A 25862-nucleotide genomic window follows, 5' to 3' on the forward strand; every position below is an offset into this window, starting at 1 on the left:
CCAGCTTTTTTGTTTGTTTGTTTTAATTTTTATAAAATATTTTTATCCATCCCTTTACTTTCAGTGTGTGTGTGTCTTTTGATCTGAAGTGTGTCTCTTATAGGCAGCATAGATAAAGGTCTTGTCTTCTTATCCATTCAGCCATCCTATCTTTTGATTGGAGCACTTAATCCATTTACATTTAAAATAATTGTTAATAGATATATAGCTATTGCCATTTTATTATTCATATTTTTATCTTTATTTTTTTCTTCATTTTAAAGAAGTCCCTCTAATACTTCTTGTAATACTGGCTTGGTGATGACGAACTCCTTTAGCTTTTTCTTGTCCGGGAATCTCTTTGTTCTTCGATTCTAAATGATAGCTTTGCTGAGTAAAGTAATCTTGGTTGTAGGTCCTCGCTTTTCATCACAGACTATTTTGTGCCAATCCCTTCTGGCCTGCCAAATTTCTGTTGAGAAATCAGCTGACAGTCTTATGGGAGCTCCCTTGTAGACAACTAACTGCTTTTCTCTTGCTGCTTTTAAGATTCTCTCTTTGTCTTTAACATTTGGAATTTTAATTTAGATATGTTTTGGTGGGGGCCTCTTTGGGTTCATTTTGTTTGGACATCTCTGTGCTTCCTGGGCTTGTATGTCTATTTCTTCACCAGGTTGGAGAAGTTTTCCATCATTATTTCTGCAAATATGTTTTCAATTCTTCTCTCTCTCTCTTTTTCTGGTACCCCTATAATGAAAATCTTGGTATCCTTGATATTGTCCCAGAGGCCTCTTAAACTATCCTTATTTATCGGGATTCTTTCTCCTTGTGGCTTTTCTGCTTGGGTGTTTTCTGCTACCTTATCTTCTAAATAGCTGATTCATTCCTCTGCTTCATTTAATCTACTGTTAATTCCTCCTAAGATATCCTTCATTTAAGTTATTGTGTTCTTCATTTCTAAGTAGTTCTTTTATGTTTTCTATCTCTATTTTTATGTTTTCTTCCTTGTTAAAGTTGTCTCTGAGTTCATCTACTCTTCCCCTAAGTTCATTGAACATCTTGATAACCAGTGTTTTGAACTCTGCATCTGATAGATTGCTCATCTCCATTTTGTTGAGTTCTTTTTCTGGAATTTGGCTGTATTCTTTCATTTGGGACATGTTTCTTTGTCTCCCCATTCTGGCTACTTCCCCGTGTTTCTATGCATTAGGTAGGGCTGCTGTGTCTCCCAGTCTTATGTAGTAGGCATTCTATTGGGCCTAGTAGCATAGTCTTCCTGGTCACCTGAGCTGGGTGCTCCAGGCCATGTTCCTTATAAGGGTCGTGTGTGCCCTCCTGTTGTATTTGAGCCTTGGTTGCTATTTGCACATCAATGGGATGGATTGGCCCTTGGTCTGGTTGGTTGTAAGGATTGACCAGTGAGGGGCTGACTCTACGGAGCAGGATTCACTTTAGCAGGGCTATGGTACCTGACCAGTGTGACCTTTGGGTGTGTCATCCTTGGATGCAGCCCTGGGTGGTGCTCTTGCTCAGGTCAAAGTGGCCACTCAGTGTGCCGGCACCAGGACTTTCAAGGTGGGGCCCCATTGCAGGCCAAATCAGCTGGACCCTGTGCACTGCCTGGGATCACTTGGAAAGAGTCACCAAGCCATTCCCAGATGGCTGCCACTTATGCTGGGCTTAAAAGTGCCTCAAGAGGCCAAGCCAGGAACTGAGGCCACCTGCTGCTAGTGCCGGGCTTAAGGCTTCTCAGCAAGAGGTACGGGGCATGCAGAGGCCACGTGATGCTTGTTGGGGTTTGTGAACCTTTGAAAGATTTTAGGAAAGTCTGCATTATGAGACAAGACAGGCCTTTTGTATGGAAAAGCTACTGGAATTTACTTGGTTTGGCCTGCAAGTTCACATGTAAGACTTCTTAATGTATTCTAGATACAAGTCCTTATCCTATATGATTTGCAGATATTTTTCCCATTCTGTGAGAGCAAAGACTGTTTGTCTCTTTATGGTGTCTTTTGAAGCACAAAATTTTTAATTTCAATAATGTCATATTTATGTGTTTTTTTTCTTTTGGTTTATGTGCTTTTGAAGTCATATCTAAGAAAGTATTGCCAAATCCAAGATCACAGAGATTTATGCCTATGTTTTCATCTGAGAATTTTTTAGATTTAGTCCTTAAGTTTATATATTTGGTCTATTTTGAGTTAATTTTCATTTATAGTGTGAGGGAGTGGTTCAACTTTATTCTTTTGCTTTTGGATATCCAGTCGTCCAGTACCACTTGTTGAAAAGATTGTTCTTTCCTCCATTGAATTGTCTTGGTGCACTTGTTAAGGAAATTTCTTGAACATAAATGTGATGTTTCATTGCTTGACTCTCAATTCTATTTCACTGATCTATATATCTATCATAATATCAGTACCACCTGTCTTAATTACTGTAGTTTTGTAATAAGTTTTGAAATCAGGAAGTGTGAGACCTTCAACTTTTTGTTTAATGATTCTTTTAGCTTTTCTGGGTCTCTTACATTTCCGTATGAATTTAGCTCAACTTCTCTATTTCTGCGAAATGGGAGTTGGAATTTTGATGGATATTGCATTCAATCTGTAGAACAATTTAGGAAGTATCCCCATCTTAACAATAGTAAATTTTTTCATCCATGGAAATGGATGTCTTTCTATTTATTTACGTCTTTAATTTATTTCAGTGAGTTTTGTGTTTCTCAGTGTACACATCTTACAATTCTTAAGTGTATCTCTAAGTTTTTTTTTTCTTTTTAACATTATAATGGAAATTGTTTTCTTAACTTCATGTTTGGATTTTTCATTGCATGTATCTATATTTATTCATTTCTTTGAAAATTATTTTTGCAAATGGCAATATTAGTTTTTAAGAAAGTATTTTATTCAATGGTGACCTATGACTCTGAATAAATGTTTGAATATATAACAATATGATGATAAATTTGAGTTTTATATCAATTTTAGTTTTCATCAAAGAAATTTTAAAAAGATTGTTTACTTCCTATATCATCAGTAATCTGCATGCTGAGATTCTATAGACATGATTGTTATTTCACTATGTGATATTGTATATCAAGTCAGAAGAGCCTTAAATTTATTTGGAAAGTAATTTTTGTGAATACTGTTCTACTTAATTGTCAATAGACCACACCAGAAAAACTGGGAAACTTTAAAGTTTTTAGGGAAAGTGGAAGTTCTTGCAATGAAATTTAAAGAAACCCTTCTAAAAAAGGAATTATGCCTTTTAAATTAGACGTTCAACAAATAGATATACAGAGTCAAAATGCAAGTCAAAATTAGTCCAATAATTAAGAGTAGGACTTTAATAATGTCTGAGAAGATGTATGCAACACTAGATAATCTAGTGTTCTGGAATTTGAAGTCTTTCAGTGTCTGTACTTAACTGTTTATAGTTACCCAGTAATGTTTTTCTCAAGTGTAAGATTAGTTAATGAACTTTTCTACACAATCAGCTATCTATTAGTGTCAGTAAGACCAAGGGATTTTATTTCTATACATATTTTATTCACAGTTAATTCTCAAAAGTCTATGTGTGCAGATGGTTTCAATTCTTCCTCCCACCAAAACTTGTACACAAAATAAATTATCAACATGTAAATAAATTATCAAGATTACTATTTTATTAATTCATACAAACAATATTTGCCAACTGCCTACTATGTACAAGGCTCATTCTTCCTTTTTCATTCTCCTGCTTACTCTTGGCTTATATAACAGATAGAAAAAGTATGTATAATACACAATCTGGAAAATCTGTCTTAAGAATTGAAAGTTGAATATATATTTTTCTTCAAAAGTTCATATAAGGAAAATTATACAGGGATATATAGGTGGAAGAAATAAGTTTCACTGTTCCCTTTTTATCTCTCCGCAGCTTTTGATCACATGGAATAGGGGTTGATTTTACCTCCCCATTTTTCTCCAAGCACTGATATTATAAATTTCACAAAGACTTGTTACTGTGAAACAATTATTATATTTGAAGGAACACAAAGAAGATGGTACTTAAACCATGAAACACACACTAAGACTAATTCAGGTGAAAGATTATACCAAAATCATTTGATTATGTCTTTTGAAGATTTTGAACGTGCTATAGGATGAGGTAAAGGGCAAATATGATCTTAAGGCGTGTTTCTTTTTCATTTCTTTGGACAACATTTCCCTTAGTTAAAGCAATACCTTCTTAGCTTAGATACTTTTTATGAATATTGCAAGTGTCCTTGAAAGACTACTAAGATTGTTGTTATGGACAATACCACAGCCTTTAACCCTATCATTTTTACACAAAGACCTGATATTATAATCTTTTTAATGACCATGTGTCAGTATCTTCTATAAATGTTCCACTGACTTTTGCACAGAATCGTTGGATGCAACATGTCTAGCTATATTAAGTACAAAAATAAATGTATATGTCCAAAATATAGTTGTTTACCCACTGTCTCATAAGGACCATGTTATTAATAATCATGTTATTAATATTCAAGTATGTGTCTGAGTCTAGATATAATAAAGCTTTGGTTTCTTTGATACAGCCACTGAACACAGTGTCTGTCACCAACTCCAGGCCTTTATATTTACCTTCCAAGTAGCTTGACCTTTTCCCCTTCAACTAAACTACCATCAATTAGTTTGCTATCCTTCAACATAACCTGTCTGCCATTGTTTTTTCCCACTCAGCAATTGATGCCTGTGTTGTAACCTACAAAGAGAGAATTTAGCTCAAACTAAATCTGCGGATATTGGTGAGACCAATAATTACAGTACTGCAAAGTTTAATATAATCCCTGGCTCTCTGCACTTCATCTTGGATTTGTTCAAGGAAGTATTCTGTTACTGGAGAATACAGTATTCCTGGGCCTTCTGATATGCTTCAGTAAAATAAGTGATTAAATATCAATCTAAACATGAATATTACAAAACTGTATCTTAGTGCTATATGTTAACTCTGCTGTTGCCAATCTGCAAATGCAGGATTCGAGTCAATATTAAGTTTGACCAAAGTTATTCCATTTACCTGTATTGATGCAGAATTTCCTCATAAAATCACATTACATACTGTTTTTCTGCACATAATTTCTTCCTCTTTAGTTTCCTAATTTGAGCTACATTAAGAAAAATAATGAAATAATACAGAAACTAATAATCCCTACATCATAATCCATAACTAATTTCGAGATAAGATAAAATGGAGCACACTATCTAGTGATATAGACTGCTAACAGGGAGATATCTTCCTTTCTGATGCACTTAGCTCTTAAAGGTTAGAGGCTGAGGAACTTTCCATCCGCAAAGCTGTGAGAATTTCTCTTCTCTAATACCAAATCACTGCAACTAGCTTGCTTTGCTGTTTTCATTTAAATTATAGTCCATATGTACATTCATGTCGTCATGTCTTTTTTCCTACCTTGTCTTAACTATGATGCAAGGTCTCAAAGGATAAGATTATCTTCTGTTAGAATTATTTATATAAAAGTCTTATGATTATATGCTTTGGATATTTAGTAATGCTAATAACCAGGAAACTCCAACAACATAACTTCATGAGTTTCTTTTAATTTAGTGAATAACATTTAAATAGCCTTGGTATGAAATATATGATGCTATAAAGTACAGAAGGAAGAGATAGTGTAGTATTTGGTAAGGCTCATGTATAAAGGTTAATGTTTATCTGCCAGTTTGCCTAATTTTTTTTTTAAAATGACGGTGTCTGTATTCATTAAAGGCTGTCCATAGCATCTTTAAAATAGTATTTGCTAAGCCTAAATCATTTTGAATTGTTTTATATTTATAATATAAATATAAATGATACATGTTAAAAAGTGGTAAAAGCCCCAAATAAGGATAGCAGTTGAACAAAGTGAACATTAAATTGAGAACAGAAGTGTTCACATAAACATGGTCTCTTAATTGCCTGCTCATTGAAGACATTTGTCATCTCCAGGACATTAAGAGTTAAGTGTATATTCAACCCTTTGGAGACCAAACTGTTCTGTCTCACATGGAAAAAACTAACTTTCAGTGAAAAATAAGGTCCTCACTTGGTCATTTATCATCTCAAAGGGCATATTTTATTATAAATGTTAATTCTACAAAATTATGTGTCCTGTAATACATAATTATGTCCAAAATTGCATTTGAAATCTATCATTAACAGTTAACAGTGAACATTCTTAAAATAGTTATTACTCTTAGCCTTAACACAAAAGCTAATAATTGTGGTATTTTAGGGAGTTAAAAGCTACAAGGCATTGGCCTCCGAATAGAGCCACTGCAGGTTTGTTTCTTAATGGGCTGTTAATTTTAAAGCAGGTGAATGCAAAGCGTGGAGACCACATGTGTTTTTAAACTGTTTGGTGTGGAGAAGGAGTTGATGGCTGAAAAACATAAAGGTGGAGTGAAATGAGGCCAGATTGAACTTCCCTTACTGAGGTGTAATCCACTTTGCTTAAAATCAGGGCAAACTTCTTGTACCCCTTTCCTCCCCACCACTGCATAACAAAGAATTCGTCAGAAATATATATGAAACTAGCACATCAGAAATCATTAGAAAAAAATAGTGAGAAATAATAAGGATCTCATTATCCAAACTCAACATCTTCCCACACAAAACAACTCCATCTAGGTTTTTTGTTTTTGCTACCAGCACTAAATCACGCAAACTCACAATCATGTTTTGAGCTTCCCTTAGCCCCCATACCTAAGTGATCTGTGCTTTTTCTGAGAACTTAGCCTCTCAATATGTGGGCTGTGGATCACTCGACACGGGTATTAATGAGAACTTGTTAGAAATATCAAGCCTTAGACCTACAGAATCATAATTTGCATTTTCATAAGACCCCCTTCTTATGCCCATTCAGGTTTGAGAAGCTCTGCTTTAGCATCTTCTTTTATATTGTCTTCTTTCTTTTTTCCTTTTTTTCATTTCTTCCTGGGGAAATAACTTTTTATTATTAAATATAACTCTTTATATTATATTATATATATATATTGTAAAAATATGTAATTAGATTTTACTTTTTAATTCAGAATGATGGTTCTTACTTTTTAACACAAGCATTTAGTTCATTGCTCTTTATTTTAATTACAGATAAATGAAATTTATTTTTCCTCTTCTTTTGTTTTCTAATTAACCATTGTTGTCTATGTCTTACCTTTCTTGCTATTGTTTAGATAATTTTTATTTCAGTATTATTTTCTCTATGCTAGTTCAAAAATCTTTTTTTAATTTTTTAGTATTTACACTTGAAATGACAATAAGATTTTTTGAATTTTATAACAATCTGAAATTAATTTATATTCATACTATTCTTCAGGGTAATCCAGTTTTACACTTCCCAGATAATATGTGATTGTTTTTTAGCTTTATTGAGGAATGATTGACAAGTATAACTGTGTATATTTAAAGTATACAAAGTGATGATTTGATTTACATATATATTATAAAGTAATTACCAAGATCAAGATAATTAACACATATGTCAACTCAAATAGATAACATAGTCAACTCTTTTGTGTATGTGTGGTACAAATGCTTAAGATTTACTCACAGCAACTTTCAAGCATACAATAAATACCATATTATTAACTATAGTCACCATGCTGTACATTAGAACCTCAGAACTTTATCTTACAACTAAAACTTTGTACCCTTTGACTTACATCACCCCATATGCCCCTCTTTCCAGCCCTGGCAACCATCATTATATTCTCTGTTTCTGTAAAATCAGCTATCTTTTTAGATTCCACATATAAGTGATATCATACAGTACTGGGTTTTGTCTGGCTTATTTCATTTAGTATATAATACCTTCCAGATTCATCCATATTGCTGCAAATGGCAGGATTTCCTTCCTTTTTTATGGCTGAATAATATTCCATTATTCCAGATTGTGTATATGTGTGGATCACATTTATTATCCATTCATCCATCGAAGGACATTTAGGTTGTCTCAATGTCTTGGTTATTGCAAATAAAGCTTCAGTGAACATGGGTGTTCAGATATCTCTTTGGGACTTTTATTTCAGTTCTTTCAGATATATACCCAGGAGTGGAATTGCTGGGTCATATGGTAGTTCAATTTTTAATTTTTTTAAGAAAACACTATACTGTTTTGCAAAATTGCTGTACCATTTTACCTCCCTACCAACAGAGTATAAGGCTCCCTTTTTCTCTACATCCTTGCCAACATTTGTTGTCTTGTCTTTTATATAATAACCAATCTAATAGGTATGAGTTGATATTGCACTGTGGTTTTGATTTTCATTTTCCCAGTGATTAGTGAGCTCGTGCACCTTGTCATATATCTATTGGCCATTTGTATGCCCTCTTTGAAAAAATGCCTATTCAGTTCTTTGCCCATTTTTTTATTTGAATTATTTGCTTTTTATAATTGAATTGTATGAGTTCTTTATATATTTTGGATATTAATCCCATTTCAGATATATGGTTTGATAATATTTTCTCTTATTCTGTTGCTTTTAATTTATTGATTGTCTTATTATTGATTTTTTCCTTTGCTGTTCATAAGCTCTTTAGTTTAATTTAGTCCCATTTGTTTATTTTACAATTGACTAGAATGTATTTTTCCACATGAGCTGTTGTGTCCACCCTAAATTTAGATCCTCACATCATTTTACCTGAATTATTGCCCCATAATTTCTATATCATTCTGTGGTCTCTCTGCTCTAAATCATCCTACCTTCTGCCTTAAGATTAGTCTTTTTAATGTACGCATACCTCTCCTCTCTTCCTAAAAGCCTTTAATGGCTTTCAATTCTTTAGTAAATGAACTCTTTAGGACTGACTTTCAAGGCCCTATAGAATATGATGCCATTCCTTCCCTCCATCTCTATCTCCAACTGCTCCTCTATGTATACACTTTAGCTTTACAGTTTTCTCTCCTTTTTGTTTTGGTTCAAGGTGATCCTTCCATGTGGAACCTTCCCAACAGTTCTGTTAAAATGCTCTCCCTCTTTTAAGGCCATATTCAATACCACTTCCTACAAATACACTTTCCTGATTCATTCATTAATTAAATAAGTATGTACTTACCACATACTTTACCATATACTATTTGCCTATATTCTTCTAGTTACTGGGAATAAAACAATGAACAAAACAGCCACAACCACAGCCTCATGGACCTTATATTGTATTGGGAGAAAGCAGACAATCAACAGTAAATAAGTAAAACAGGTTGCATTTTAGGTGGTAATAGTGCCCAGGGAGAAACATAAAGGAAGATAAAGGAGATAGAGATATCTAGGAATGAGAAATATCCTTTAGCCAAATAATTTACTCTCATTTGAATAACCATTGATTTTACAACTTGGTTATTTGCATACTTGTCCTATTTTATCTCTTACATTCAAAGGTCCTTGAAAGCAAGAACTACATCTTACTCCTCTTTGTAATTCCTGTAGCATCTGAGACAGCGTTCAGTAAATAATGGTGAAAATGAATCAAATGATGAGGATAAGTGCAATAGTTTAATAGAAAGGAGATACTGATATAGTGGTTGATTAGGGAGGGTTCCTTGGAAGATATTTAATTTGAGTAAAGCCTTGAAAGATGGGTGGTTTGGGAGGAAGAAAAAGCTGAGTAATTCATTTTTATGTATCTGTTCTTGAAAAACTAAAAACCATTGATTTATAAATTAAGGTTAATGTTACATGTATTTTTTTTTTTTTACCTTAAAAAACAGTATTTCAGAAGGGACGGGCAATAGACACCGGAGAAGTTGACATTGGTGCACAGGTCATGCAGACCATTCCACCTGGCTTATTCTGGCGTTTCCAGATTACTATCCACCATCCAATATATCTGAAATTCAATATTTCTTTAGCCAAGGACTCTCTGCTTGGAATTTATGGCAGAAGAAACATTCCACCTACACACACTCAGGTATTTGATGTTATAAGTATTTACTGACCATTTTAGAATATGATGGGATGACTAGTTCAGAGTTTGTGACTTGCAACATGTGTGGGAGTCAAAGGTGAAGGCAGACAATCTTTGTAATAAACAAATATCCAGAATAATTAAACTCGGTTGAATGGAAAAAAAAAATGGCATTGAGAAAAAAAGAATTGTATTTGGCAAAGCAGATTCAGAAAAGAGAGTTTAAGAAAATATTCTTGAAAGTTGAATTCTGCTTCCTGGAACCAGGATGATTATGAGCCTTCCTAGCTTCCATACCTCACTTAGCTTTGGTACCCACACCCCTTCACTGGTTATATACATCCACAATTTCTTGTCTCAATGAAGGAATGCATATCAATAATAGAAATGAGTCAAAACATCAGGTTTTGACTTAAATCTTCCTCGTTATTGATAATAATAACTCAAATATGTAAAACCTCTATGGTTTACAAAGCCCTTTTATAAACCTTAGCTATCTCTCATTTTTTTTCTTTTTATCACTTTCTTATATGAACCCATTTGGGACCCTGTACCATTTGAGAAGTAGCATAAAGATAATTATCTGGGGCTTACTTTGTTTATAACAAATTGACTGTGGTCCAAACTTTACCTTCTGAGTTGGACTAGAAAGGGAATTAGAATGCTATTCAAATGTGATTCATAAAAAAAAAAAGTCCAAGGGCATGTGTGCCTTGTGCTTGTCCACTGATTAAGAATGAAAAGGGGAGTGATATCAGAAGCATAGCAACATTAAGGAGCTCCCCTGATCTCTCCTCTTAAAATTACAAGCTGAATACCTACATCCCAACAAATAACACCCAAACTGCACACAAGCATGTCCGAGAGATCTGAGTATCAGAGCACCTGAAGGTGGACCACTCGTATGAGACTGGGAGGTGAAAAGACAGAAAGAAACAAAGCCATGTGCTGCAGAGAGCAGCCCAGAACTCCTGGCAGAATGAAGGGGATGGAAGTTTTACGTGGTTTCCTGGCTCTTTGAAACCCCAAACAGTCCTTCCTGAGGGATAAGCATTTTCCACACAGCAGAGCTGAGTGATCAGAGCATAGAGCAAGGAAGAGACTGAACACAGAAGGATGACAGCTGTGTCTTAGCAACCATCTTTGCCAGGCAGAAAGCTGAGTCACAGAGCCTGGCCACCTGTCCCCATCATCCCAGAGCATGCCCTTCTCCTCCCCTGGTACCCTTTCAGAGGTAGTACCGAGCCCCAGGTGTTTTTGTGCAACCAAAACTGAACAGACACTGCAGCTGGTCCCAGTGATAGGGGCAGGAATATAGAAGCAAAGCAGCTGGGACCTGAACCAACATTACTAGAAGAAAAACAAAACACTGGCCTCTCCCAATTCACCCCAACACCACTCAGTCCAAGTGATACCGAAAGAAGCAGCAGAGCATTGTACCGGGACTTCAAAGCCTTTTCAGAGGTTCAGATCCATATCGCCCTACACATTCTCCTATGGGGGTGGAGCCCTAGGACCAGGGCAACCTGGTCACAGAGGAGATACCCACCTCTTCAGAGAATAAAGGGCATTCTTAACCTCAAAGCAGAGATCCAGCAGCTTTGGGCAGTGCAGGAGACTTGGGCACCACCAACTGGAAATCAAAAGAAAAACCTGTTCTTATAAACCTGCTAAAGAGAGATCACTCTATAACAAATTTTCATTTAAAAAAATTACTACATTCCTATGAATGTGTAAGCGGAGAAATATTCTATCAAACGCCATGAATGATCAAGATGACAAGACAGCTCGTAAAGAAAGTGAAAAATCTCCAGAAAATAAGCTTAAAGATATAGAAATATGTGATTTAAATGACATAGAATTCAAGATTGCACTTCTGATAAAACACACAGAGATTCAACAAAATTGTTTGACAGTTCAAAGAACTTAGAAACAAAATCAACGAACTACAGGAATACTTCGCCAAGGAAATTGAAATTTTAAAATAGAACCAAATAGAACTTCTGGAGATAAAGAACTCACTGAAAGAGATGAAGAATGAAAAAGCAAGTTTAGGAAATAAAGCTAACCAGATAGATGGAAGTAAGAATGATATCCGAGACGCAGAAGGAAAAAGAAAGAGACTTGAGAGTGAAAATAAATGAAAGAACTATCTGACACCATCAGAAAAAGGGACATAAAAATACTGAATATACCAGAAGGAGAAGAGAGAGAGAAGGGAACAGAGAGCCTGTTCAAATAGTCAACGAGAATTTCTCAAACCTATAGAAAGAAATGGATTCTCAAATCCAAAAAGGCAAACAGAACACCTAATTATCTCAACCCAAAAAGGCCTTCTCTGAGACACATTATATTAAAATCATCAAAAATAAATGACAAAGAATTCTCAATGCAGCCAAGGAAAAAAAGGAAATAACTTATAAAGGAAAGTCCATTATATTATCAACAGACTTCTAAGCATAAACCTTACAATCTAGGAGGGAGTAGAACCAAATATTTAAAACATTGAAAGAGAGAAATTACCAGCCAAGAATGATATACCCAGCACAGTCTTTTTTTTTTCTTTTTTCTTTTTTCTTTTTTTTTAGGTATAAAGGAGAAATAAAGACCTTTCCAGACATAGAAAAGCTAAGGAAATTTTCTACCACAAGGCCTACATTACAGGAAATACTGAGAGGGTCATTCTACCTGGAAAAAAAGACAAAAACAAAAACAAAACAAAACAAAGAAAACTACATACTATAAGATGACTAACAGGCAAAGAGATGTAGGAAAGTGCAACCCTTATTTAGAACAGGGTATTATAAGCTTAAATACTACACAATGGTTAAAGTTTAAAAAAAAATTCTTTAAAAAGAAAGAGGACAACAGCTACTACAACCTAGAAATGACCATACAGCATAAATAAGGATAAACTGAGACAACAAAAATGGAAAAGAGGAAGGAGTAAAAATCTGAATCTGCAAAGGAGAATGGAGATAAGGTACATGCAGAAGAAAAAGGACTACTGCGTGTATGTATATGCATATGCGTGTATATGTATATATATATACATTTCTTTTACATTAACTTAATGGTAAGCACACCAAAAAAAAAAAAAATCCAGAATTGAGACACATAACATGAAACAAGGGAAAACAGGGGAGAATCATAAAACAGCACCAAATAAAAATAAAAGACAGAAATACAAGGACAAAGAAACAATGGAGACACCAAGCTACCAGAAAACAAAAGATAAAATGCCTATATGAAAACCTCATATTTCAATAATCACCCCAATTGGAAACAGACTGAACTCACCAATAAAAAGGCACAGAGTAGCAGATTGGATCAAAAAACAAAACCCAACCATATGCTGCCTTCAAGAGACATATCTCAGCTGCAAGGAAAAATATAGACTAAAGTGAAACGGTGGAAAACGATACTCCAAGCAAATGCCATCTAGAGAAAAGCAGGTGTAGCTATATGATGAAATAGACCTCAAGAAGAAAAAAGGTAACAAGAGACTATGATGGACACTTGACACTTCATAATGATAAAGAGAACAAAACATCAAGAAGACATAACACTTATCAATATATATTCTCTCAGTCAAGGAGCACCAAAATATATAAAGCATCTACTAACAGAAGTAAAGGGAGAAACTGACAAAAACATATTAGAGAGGACATAAATACTCCACAATCAACTATGGACAGATCATCCAAACAGAAAATCAATAAAGAAATAACAGCTTTAAGTGACACATTAGACCAATAGGACATAATTGACATTTACAGAGCCTTATCCCAAAACAACTGCTTATACATTTTCTCTAGTACACATGGAACATTCAAAAGGATAGACCATATGTTGGGACAGAAAACTAGCCTCAACAAATTTAAGAAGATTGAAATCATACCAAGCATATTCTGTGACCATAATGCTTTGAAACTGAAGATCAACTGTAAAAAGAGAGTGGAAACAACCACAAATACATGGAGATTAAACAACATTCTACTAAAGAATTCCTGGGTCATAGAAGAAAAGAAAGGAGAGATCAGGGGATACAGAGAAACAAATGAGAATGGAAGTACAACATATCGAAACTTTTGATTTATAGCAAAAGCAGTAATAAAAGGAAAGTTCAAATCATTACAGGCCTATCTCAAGAAACAAGAAAGATCTCAAATAAATAACCTAACATTACATCCTTAAAAACTAGAACAAAAGTGAAACCCAAAGTCAGCTGAAGGAAGAAAATAATCAAAATTAGAGAAAAATTAAATGAAATTGAGAACAAAAAAGGTATTAGAAAAAATTAATGCAACAAAAAGCTGATTCTTTGAAAAGATTAATAAAATTGACAAACCCCTGGCTACACTCACTAACGATAAAAAGGACACCAATCAGAAATGAAAGAAGAGAAGTTATGACAGATACCACCAAAATACAAAGGATCATACAAGAATATTATAAAAAATTATACACCACCAAATGAAAAAACCTAGAAGAAATAGACAAGTTCTTAGAAAGATACAACTTTCCTAGACTGAATCATGAAGATCTAGAACATCTAAACTGACCAACCGTGTGGAAATTGAAACATTCATCGAAAACTTCCCAAAAAGTAGAAGTCCAGAACCAGATGGCTTCACCAGTGAATTCCACCAAACATTCAAAGAAAATTTAATACCCGTTATTCTAAAAAGTTTAAAAAAAAAAATTGAAGAAGAGGCAATACTTCCTAACTCATTATATGATGCCACATTATCTTGATACCAAAACCTGGTAAAGATAACAAAAAAAGAGAAAACTATAGACCAATACCTCCCATGAACACAGATGCAAGAAACCTAAATAAAATACTAGTATATCGAATATAACAACACATTAAAAAGATTACACACCGTAATCAAATGGGCTTCATCCCAGAGCACAAAGATGGCTTAACATATGTAAAACAAACAAGGATGGTTGACCATTTGCAAATTGATTAATGTGATACACCACGTCAACAAAATAAAGGATAAAAATCAAATGATCATATCAATAGATGCAGAAAGATACAACATCCATTTATGATTAAAACACTTAATAAAATGGGTGTACATGGAAAGTACCTCAGCATAATAAAGGCCATATATGACAACCCTCAGATAATGTCATACTTAATGGAGATAAACTAAAACCCTTCCCTCTAAGATCAGGAACAAGACAAGGCTGTCCCCTATCACTGCTTGTATTCAATATAATTTTAGAAGTCCTGGCTAGAGCAAACGGGCAAGAGAAATAAATAAAAGGCATCCAAATTGGGAATGAAGAAGTCAAATTGTAACTTTTTGCAGATGACATGATTCTCTGCATGAAAATCCCTAAAGACGTCACTAAAAAACTATTAGAAATGATAAACAAATACAGTAATGTTTTGAATTACAAAATTAATGTGCAAAAATCCATAGCATTTCTTTATACTCACAATGACTTTTCAGAATGAGAAATGAAAAAAAAATCCTTTTGCAATTGTAACAAAAAGAATAAAATACCTAGAAATAAACCTAACGAACCATGTGAAACACTTATACACTGAAACTATAGACATTATTAAAAGATATTGAAGAAGACACAATGAAATGGAAAGATATTCCCTGTTTTTGGATTTGAAGAATCAACATAGTTAAAATGACCTTATTATCTAAAGCATTATGCAGATTTAATGCAATCTCTATCAAAATCCCAATGACATTTCTTAAAGAAATAGATCAAAAAATCATCATATTTGTATGGAAACACAAAAGACTCTGAATAGCCAAAGTAATCCTGAAGAAAAAGAACAAGGCTGAAGGTATCACTCTGCCTTAAATCAAATTATACTACAAAGCTTCAGTAACCAAAACTGCATGGTATTAGCAGAAAAACAGACGCACAGAGCAATGCAACAGAATTGAGAGTCCAGAAATAAAACCCCGTATATATGGGCAAATAAATTTAGGCAAAGGAACCAAAAGCATACAATGGAAAAAGGAAAGCTTCTTCAATAAATGTTGCTAGGGAAATTGGAAAGAATGAAACTAGACTGCTATCTATCACTATACACCCAAATTAACTCAAAATGGATCACAGACCTTAATATAAATCTAAAACAATAAGTTGCATAGAAGAAAGCATAGGTACTAAACTTATGGAACTTGGATTTAAAGAGGATTTTATGAACCTGACCTTAAAGGCAAGGGAAGTAAAAGCAAAAATAAATGAATGGGACTATATTAAACTAAAAAGCTACTGCACAGCAAAAGAAACCATCGACAAGGCAAAGAGGCAACTATCTGAATAGAAGAATATATTTGCCACCAATAAGGCTCTAATATCCCAAATGTATAAAGAATTCATACAACTCAACAATAAAAGATCAAACAATCCAATTAAAAAATGGCTTGAAGACTTGAACAAACATTTCTCCCAAAAAGACATACAAATGGCCAATAGACATGAAAAGATGCTCAACTTCTCAAGCTATTAGGGAACTGCAAAACAAAACCACAATGGGATAACACCTCACACCTGTTAGGATGGCTATCATCAACAGGACAAATAATTAAAGTGTTGGAGAGATTGTGGAGTAAAAGGAACCCTCATACACTGATAGTGGGCATGTAAATTGGTCCAACCACTATGAAGAACATTATGGAGCTTCCTCAAAAGACTAAGAATAAAATTAACATATGATCCAGCAATCTCTCTTCTGGGTTTCAAGTTTTCCAGAAAACTTGAAAACGTTTATCCACAATGATATGTACACCCCGATGTTTAAATCAGCATTGCTCTCAGTGGTCAACACGGAAAAAAACCTAAGTGTCTATCGATAGATGATTCGATAAAGAAGAGGTGGTACATATATGCAATGTAATATTACTCAGCCATAAGGAAAGATGAAAGACTGCCATTGCGACAACATGGATAGATCTTGAGATTATCATGCTAAGCAAAATAAGTCAGAAAAAGTTGAAAACCATATGATTTCACTCACATGTGGGATATAAAACTAAAAGCAACAAACAACCATAACAATCAAACGAAGACTCATAGATACAGACAGTGGATGATTAATGGTTACCAGAGGGAAGAGGGTAATGGGGAAGGTAAACAGGTATAATGGGGGTCAATTATTTGGCAATGGAAGGAAATTTAACTTTGAATGAATGCACAATTCAAAATACCTATGATGTATTATTGAATTGTACACTTGAGTCCTATTTGATTTTAGTAACCAATATCATTCCAATAATATAAACAAACAAATAAATAAATAAATAAAATTATAGGTTGGCCCCACCCCGCAAAAAGGAATAAACTAGAGGGTATCTTATGAATATTTAAATATGCTACCACAAAAATAATAAATAAATTATGATGAATGTTCTCAAATTTTTGACTCTCTGTTTTAAAAACTATGAAACTCTTTAATTTGTGGGAAAGATCTTGGTAACATTTCTGAGCGGAACGTGTGGTTTTGAATGCCTTCTATTGGATACCTTAGTAAAATATCAGGATTCTCTTACATAATACTAAACAAGATTCCTTTATTTCTTGGTTTATTATTTTTTAAACAACTGTTTCGAATACTCCAAGACTGAAAGGTTTATGACATTTAGAAGTGTTTTTTTTTTCAGAATAATATACTTTTGTGTTTAAATATATTTAAGAATGAATAACTTTCTCTTGCACTTTGCCTACCTCCAAAGCAAAGAAGTAACATGAAATAGGCAATTGAAATTAGAGATATTTGTCACTCTAGAAGTAAGAGACTCATATTTGTGTTTGTATTTGTTCCAGTTTGATTTTGTAAAACTAATGGATGGAAAACAACTGATGAAGCAAGACTCCAAGGGCTCAGATGATAGCCAGCACTCCCCTCGAAACCTGATCTTAACCTCACTGCAGGAGACAGGTTTCATAGAGTATATGGACCAAGGGCCTTGGTATCTGGCATTTTACAATGATGGAAAAAAGATGGAGCAAGTATTCGTGTTAACTACAGCAATTGGTAAGCTGCCTTGGCTACTATTTTGAATTGACAGTATGATTCTGGAAAGACACAATCAGTGAATAAAATGATACAGATATTTAAGCTAATTGCTCATTCTGCTTTAAACTCATTATTCATGATAGATCAGTACGAGAAAAGCTTATATTGTTGTCATTAATGTTGCTTAAATGCTGATTAAGATTTTTTAAATGCTCCATTATTTGCTGCTGTTTTAGGATACTTGCCATGCCGTTTTATATGTTTTCAGTAGAAATAATTACCTGGATAGTACTATTACTAAGGCTACCTAGAACAACTTCAGTGAAGAAGAGAATAAGCAGAGGAAGTTCTGTTAATTCAAGATATACTAAAAAAAGGAAAAGCAAATAAACACCTTTTAAAATTAAAAAAATAAAAAAACAAGCATCAGTCTAGTTATTCTTTAGAATGACTGATTCTACAACAAACCACTGAGGTTTCAAAATACAACCTGACAATATTTAGAGAACAGTTTCAAAGGATAATAATAAGTCATTCAAAGTCCTTTCTTTAAGAAATTTTTAGTTTAAAAAGCATCGCAATGGCTCTTTCAGTGTTCTCAAGGCCTTTTAAAACATGCTCGTTTTTTAATTTTATTTTATTAGTTTCAAGTATACAGTACATTGATTAGACATTCATATAGTCTATGAAATGATCCCCCTGATTACTTTTTCTCTCCTCTGGCTCTACACCTAGCCATTACATTACTGCTGACTGCATTCCTTATGCCGTGCTTCCCATTCCCATGACCATCTATCAACTACTAATTTGTATTTCTTTAACCCTTCACGCCTTTCCTCCAGCCCCCCAAACCCTCAGTTTGTCCTCTATATTTATGTCTGTTTCGATTACTTTGTTCTTTTAAAACATGCTCTTTTTGACACAATGTCTTTATCTACTCTTATTCAAGGTTCACTTTAGTTAATCACAGGCATCTCATTTCTTTTTTTGGTAAAGTCATTCCCCTTGACCCTATGTGTGAATAAAGCTGAGATCTTTAGCAATTTTAGAGACCTGAGGGTAACCAACTCATAGACTCAGTATTTTATCATGTGAATTTTCCTAAAATATCCATCTTTTAAAAGAAAGAAAAGTGTTTTACAGCTGTCAGTTTCCTATACAACCCTCACCACTTTATCCCTTAGTTGACCTGTTCAACCATATGTTTAGGAAGATGTATTGACTGTTAACAGATATACCATTTGCTCTTTATAACAATTGTGTTCTATTTTTACATTATCCTGAAGACCTTGAGTCAGTAGAAAATCATATTCCAGCCATAACATTATCAAAAACTTTCTTCTAAAGTAATCAGAAAGGCAATAAAAATGCATGATGATTTTTTCCCATAGAGAAAAACTCTACTGATTTTATATGTTCAAAAGGAAAAGTATTCATTAACTGAGGGAAAAAAAATTAAGTCATGACACTGTTTTGCCACTCACAGACTCATTGAGGAAGTTTCAACAGATGCACCTTTCATGATATTTTTTTCTATCAAGGCCCGATTTTGATAATGAAAATGCCAATGAGTTATGAGAGGTTGAGTTTCTCCTGAGAAATCAAGCAATTAGAAGATCTGAAATATCTTTGAAGATTTTTTTCTCTTCCTTTTATCTTTATCCCTAAGCTTAAGTTAAAACACTAACCAAACTATTAACCTTTTAAAAAATAAATAGACCCAGAAACATACCTGGAGTTTTGTCCCTTACTTCCTCCTAAAAATAACCTAACCTTTGATGTATAATTGTTATTATCCAGATATCATGCTGTCACTTTTATATGCAACAACATACTTGTTTTTTCCTTATCCAAGTCAGTTTGTTTATTTTCTATTGTCTTTTAAGGCTAGAATTAAGAGAAACATTTCTCCTATAATTCCACTTAAATGGAATTCAAGTAAATTTCTGAAAAAAAAGTATATAAGTTATTTATTCTAAATTTTTTACACTATTTTTTTATCTTTTTATAATTTCTTAATCATATTTAAAAGAAGCTATTTAAGGTTTGTATGATTTTAATTATTCAAAATGCTGCTCATTCCCTATTTCAGATAATATTAGAATCAGTTGATTGATCTTAACTATATGTGGTCTGCTACTTATAAGGATCAAGACATTATTAATAACTAATATTTATTGAATGACTAACATAGGTTAGCCACTGGCCTATATTAATATATACTGTTTTTAGTAGTAGAGACAGAGTTGTCAGTATCCCCTAATTTCAGCCAGTATGCTCTGTAACATGGTAATATATACCATTTATGAAGTGCCACTCTGCCCCAACCACTATACTAGATGCTTTATATTCAGTTATCTTGTTTGATTCTCATCAAAATCCTGATAGCATAGGTATAGCGATATTTATATTAAAAAATAAGGAAACAGAGTCTTGGAATGAGTAAATAATTCAGTAAAGTCTCACAGCCAGCAAGTGCCAAAATCGAGATTGGAGACACCCGGTATGTCTGATATCAAAGCCCATGCCCTTTAGACCATACTCATTCCATAAGATTATTCATTACCTTTAGTTTTTCTTATGAGAAAACCTGCCAGAAGCAAAACTCATCATCAGTGCAGATGCATATACCAAGGGGTTTTAGACTCTAGCATAAGAACAGATTTGTAAGCATAGAACTTTAAAGTGATTCTCAACTCTGATGAACTGGTGTCTAAGAAGTGATTCTGCAGTAAGATTAAAAAGATAGAAGTAAAATCTTCCTGAAGGCCAACATAAATAGAAAAATACATGCTTTTTCATCACTGGTAATTTATGTGATCCTGCTGTAGCCATTGTCCTGCTGGAGCCCCTAGACTGTCCCAATGTCTCTTTAATACCCTATGGAGATGGTAGCTCTCAAAAATCTCCCATATTGCTTTTTATTTTCATTTGCATTGCTGATATTAAGCTCTCTGCAGCTGTGTGGGCCCAAGGACAACTCTTAGATAAGTTTTTAAGATGTAGGGAATTTTATTTATTTTGGTAGCAAACTTTATTAAATGTTTTTTTCTACAGTAGCTATTTTCTCACAAGACTGTTTTCATAAAGTTGTCAATAGGGGCTACTGTGAAATTAAATTCAACTATATTTACCTTTGAAAGCTTCCCCCATGGCCTCCTATTAACCATCCAGGGCAGGGGAAATTTAAATGTAAATTTAAAAACTGTCACTATTGCTTGGTACAAGAAAGCTAGACAAGTAGAAAATAGAGAAATAATTGTTCTATCTTGGAATGAAATAAAAAGTCTGTGTTTTTTCATAATGACTTTTTAAATAAATTAATGATTTTCTGAAAATAACTATTCTAATGAGTTAATAATGGTTAGCGCTTTGACAAATGTTACATTCCTGCTAGCCTAGCTGTAGTTCAGCAAATGCCATGTGTCAATTTCTTATCCAGTTCAGTTTTTTAACACAAGGATGAGAACACACCATCATAAACTGGCAGAAAACTATCTGATGTATTCATATGAGGTTGAGAAGAATGTCATCCTCCAATTGATAACAGGATGACTATCCACACCATCACTGGATCCATTCTCAGTTTTCTAAGAATCTCCCAATTGGAGTAGATACCACTTCATTCTTCTTGCTTTTATTCTGCCTGGGGCAGAATTTAAAATCTAGATCAGAAGTTCTCTAACTATGGAAGTTTATTTGAAGCATTGGTTCTCAATGCTTTACTGTAGTGGGTGCCTATATGATTACCTGCAGTATTTGTTAGAATGTAGATTACTGGGTTGCATTCCTCAGAAACAGATTTAGTAGACCTAGAGCGAAGCCCAGGAATCTGCATTGTAAGTGCCTCGGGTGATCCTACTGATACAGGTGGTCAAAAGGCCACAATGGAAGAGATGCTATTTCTCATCTCTCATTATAAATTCTCATAGTTCAGGGGAAGATGCCAGGACCACTTCCTAGAATACCTCCTTCTATTTGAAAATAGCTTATCCAGGTGAAACTAGATGAATTAGATAATTTGGATTGAAAAGGAAAAATTGATACATATGAGAAGTATGAGTTTAATTGCCAAGAATAAAAAAAGAAAATCAGAATCTAAGAATTCAAAGTATGGAAACTTTACAGAAAATACTAATGAGAAGATGATTTAAAAAAAAACCTACAAGAGTAAGGCATACATATCATCATAGTTCATGGACTTGGAATTTAATGCTATTATGCTCAAAGACAATTTAAAACTATAAACAGTTTTTTTAGTTTTTAAATTTCGAATTAATTTTTATCGAGGTAACATTGATTTATAACATAACATAATTGATTAACAACATAAACTTCAGGTGTACAACATTATAATTTTTAATGTCATTGTCAGAGACTGGCTTTTATATAACTTTGTACCTTTTCCGTAAAAATACTTGACCAGAAGAATTATCAAAGTTCTGTTACAGTGTACATTTCTATGTCACTGGAACTACCTATGGGCACCTTGAAAACCTATTCCTCTCTAAGAATGGATTGAAGGGAAATTAGTGGTAGAAAACTGATAAGCATTGACAGTCGAGAAAGCATTTCTCAACAAAATATGATAAAAGCATAAACTTTTAGTGGTGGCAAATTTATATGAACACTTACTTTAAAAGCCTTCCATTGTCACTTATTAATGAAAATGAAATACTGATTATCATATTTAAGATGTCAAGATAGTAGATTAAACATTTTAACATTCTAGAGAGGAAATTTTTATTTGCTACAACCTAAATTTGAAAAATAAACTTGATCTACCAGTTGCATTTTTAAGCCCATTTTGCTTTTGAGAATGTCCTATAATTCTAGTACATTTTTAGCTTTATCATGAATGTCTCATAAGAATACAATGCATCTAGACCCCTTATGCACTTTAAAGATCAAGTTTTTAGTATCACTCTCGAATAGCCAATTCAGCAAATCCAGAGTGCTTTTAATAATTTGGAATTGCATATCACATCATACAGAAATCTTTGGCATCTGATTTGAAATAGTAAGCAGAGGACAAGCTTGTTATAGGCCCAGAGTTTTTGCAATTTAATAATATTTAGAACTCTACAACATGTAGATTTGTTCATTTTTTTCTTTTTCTCTCTATTAATAGAAATAATGGATGACTGTTCAACTAATTGCAATGGAAATGGAGAGTGTATCTCTGGCCATTGTCATTGTTTCCCAGGATTCCTTGGGCCTGACTGTGCTAGAGGTAATGTTGCTTGGTTGTATTGATTTAGAGAAATAGATGTCATTTGAGAACTCAGAAGGAGGAAGAGTGGTGGTAGTAGTCATAGTAGCAGCAGCAATAGCAACACTGCTCACCGCCACTACCAAAAGTTGAACACTTATTCTGCCAGGCACTGTTCTAAACACTTTGTGTCATGTTTTTTAATTCTTACTTCCTACCATAGTCCTATGAGGTACATCTGTGATTATCCCAGTTTTGTGGGCAAAGAAACAAGCTCAGATAAGTGAAATAACTTAACCAAGGTTACCTAACAGCTGCAATTTGTACCTAGATCATCTGACCAAAACACTATGTGATATTCTATGTTCTTCATAAACTGATTCATAACGGATAGACTTTAAGAAAATAGGTGACTGCTTATGCATACTGATGTAAGCTGGAAGGAATGGGCAATCACCAAATGGGTAAGTAGCCTAGAAAGTAAAGACTGGAAAGTCAGAAGTTAAACTTAGCAAACTTTACTGTTTCCTAGACTTCCCCACAGTTTAATTCTTGAAAAGCTTTCAGCTTAATCACATCGTGTTTTCCCTTTGACTTAAAGTTACTACTCTAGAGATTCTTTCTGCTCATTTTCAATGTGTCCTTAAAGTTCTCAGTCTGCTAATACTTTACTCTCAGGTTTCTCAGCCACTCAATTTCTTTAGGTTAAATTCTGCTCAACAAAGAATTCTACAGCACTTGCCAGGTTTCCAGTAACATGAGAAATCCTGAGGAGGTAGGGGGTAGGAGTAGAAGTGATAGCTGTTATTAAAAAAATTATGGGCTCTGCCATCAAGGAGCCCATAATTTTAATAAGGAGACAAACAATGGCAAAGCATAGTACGTGTTCTAATAAAGGTCTGCACAGTGCGCTATGAGAGTAAATATCTGTCCAGCATGAATCTCTTTAAATGCACAACCTTTTAAAGATAACATTCTATAATATGAATAACTCTTTATTTATTAGTTTTTCAAATTTTCAGGTTTTTCTTCTTAAAAGTAGCATATATCTACTTGGAGATGAAAAACCATAAGAGAGAAAATGTCTAGCTTATAATAATGACATTAATAATAATAATAATAATAATAATTTAAGTGAATAGTGGGATCAAAATCAAATACTTGAAATAATTTCTCCACTCAGGATAGTTTTATAATTTATCTTTACCCCACTCCCATAAAAGGAAAATTCTGTTTGTAATCATGAACATATGCCTATTTAATAAAGATTAAGACAGAAATATTACAATTTCTTGCCTGAATTATTATATAAGAATCAATAGAGAATTTCTCTTTGGAGATTTTTAAAACATTATAAGAATGTTACGAGTTCATTTGCCAATCTTCAGATTCATGCCCTGTGCTGTGCGGTGGGAATGGAGAATACGAGAAAGGACACTGTGTCTGCCAAAATGGCTGGAAGGGGCCAGAGTGCGACGTTCCAGAAGAACAATGCATTGACCCAACTTGCTTTGGTCACGGAACCTGCATCATGGGAGTCTGCATCTGTGTGCCAGGATACAAAGGAGAAATATGTGAGGAAGGTCAGAGACCCATTTTAATCTATTGCATCGCTGAATTTTCCAAGGCACCATTCTATACTTCTAGTAGAGATATAAGCGGTCTTTACAAACCAAAAATGCTCAACATATTTGCTTAGTACATGGAACAGGGAGTTGTACTCAAGTGACACTTGCAGAGCAGTAATGAAAAATGGCATCCCCCTCATTTTAAAATTATTTTATGACTTGAGAATTTCCATATTGATGATTTTCAGTATTAATTTATGTTTTCATTATTATAGAGTGCATTAGGCTACATCTTACTTTAAAGCACATAATAAAAATCATATACACTTTTGGAACCATTTCATGAATGGTTTCTTTGGGAGTGATTTCTAATTACCATTATTGTTGCTTCATATTATTTCGTTTTACATACCTCATGCTGAAACTCGACCTCCATGCCTATGGAAGCAGTGTTACCACTAATGAGTTTCAAGGCAGTGCCTTTATATTCAAATTCACCCCATAGGAGCCTTTACATGCACAAAACGTATTTTGAAATGGCAATAGTTTTATCATATAAAGAGACGCATTGGAAAATAAGTTTACTAGTAATCAGATGTTTTTCATGCCACATTCCTTAAATAAGACTGATTTCAGAAATAATATTAAACCATTACCATGGGAGATAGTCTCATCATAACTGTTCAGAAAAGAAGCTACTGAAAATATACTATAATTGCTTTTTAAAGATGGCTCATTAACACTATTACACAGCATTCTAAAAAGTTTAATCTCATTTTGCTCCATGAGCAAACAAGAGTTTAGCTTTTCACCTCCCATTAGCAGTAGTAGAATTTTGGTGTGAAGATTATATCTGTTCCAATGAAGCATTGGGCTTAGACAAGGCACCAAGTTCCTGAGTTACTTTTAGAAATTGTTTTTATGGTGATCTAACTGCAATCATTATATTTAAGTTGCAAATTCAGATGCTATAGGGACACATACACATTCATCAAAAAGTGGTGCTGTTACAACATCTATAATTTGCCACAAAAAACATTTAACCTAGTTAATTTAGACCCTTCTAATTTAAATTACATAAGCAGTTGAAAAAGGACTTAGCTTAAATTTGCCTTATAGGGGTCATTAAAAATTTTGTAGAATAACCAAG

The 25862-nt window shown here is 33.8% G+C and overlaps 1 protein-coding gene across 3 annotated transcripts in view; it reads left to right on the plus strand.

Annotated features, from left to right (window-relative positions):
- TENM1 (teneurin transmembrane protein 1) overlaps positions 1-25862 on the plus strand; it is a 745224-nt gene that overhangs the window by 374344 nt on the left and 345018 nt on the right. For all 3 annotated transcript variants that reach the window (XM_011378218.2, XM_011378219.2, XM_011378220.2), the window contains exons 7-10: positions 9731-9930; positions 17740-17950; positions 23064-23165; positions 24533-24727. In XM_011378218.2, the coding sequence (XP_011376520.1) occupies positions 9731-9930; positions 17740-17950; positions 23064-23165; positions 24533-24727 (708 nt within the window). The remainder of the gene's footprint in view (positions 1-9730; positions 9931-17739; positions 17951-23063; positions 23166-24532; positions 24728-25862) is intronic.

Source organism: Pteropus vampyrus, unplaced genomic scaffold (genome assembly GCF_000151845.1).
Source record: "Pteropus vampyrus isolate Shadow unplaced genomic scaffold, Pvam_2.0 Scaffold335, whole genome shotgun sequence".
Classification (NCBI taxonomy): domain Eukaryota; kingdom Metazoa; phylum Chordata; class Mammalia; order Chiroptera; family Pteropodidae; genus Pteropus; species Pteropus vampyrus.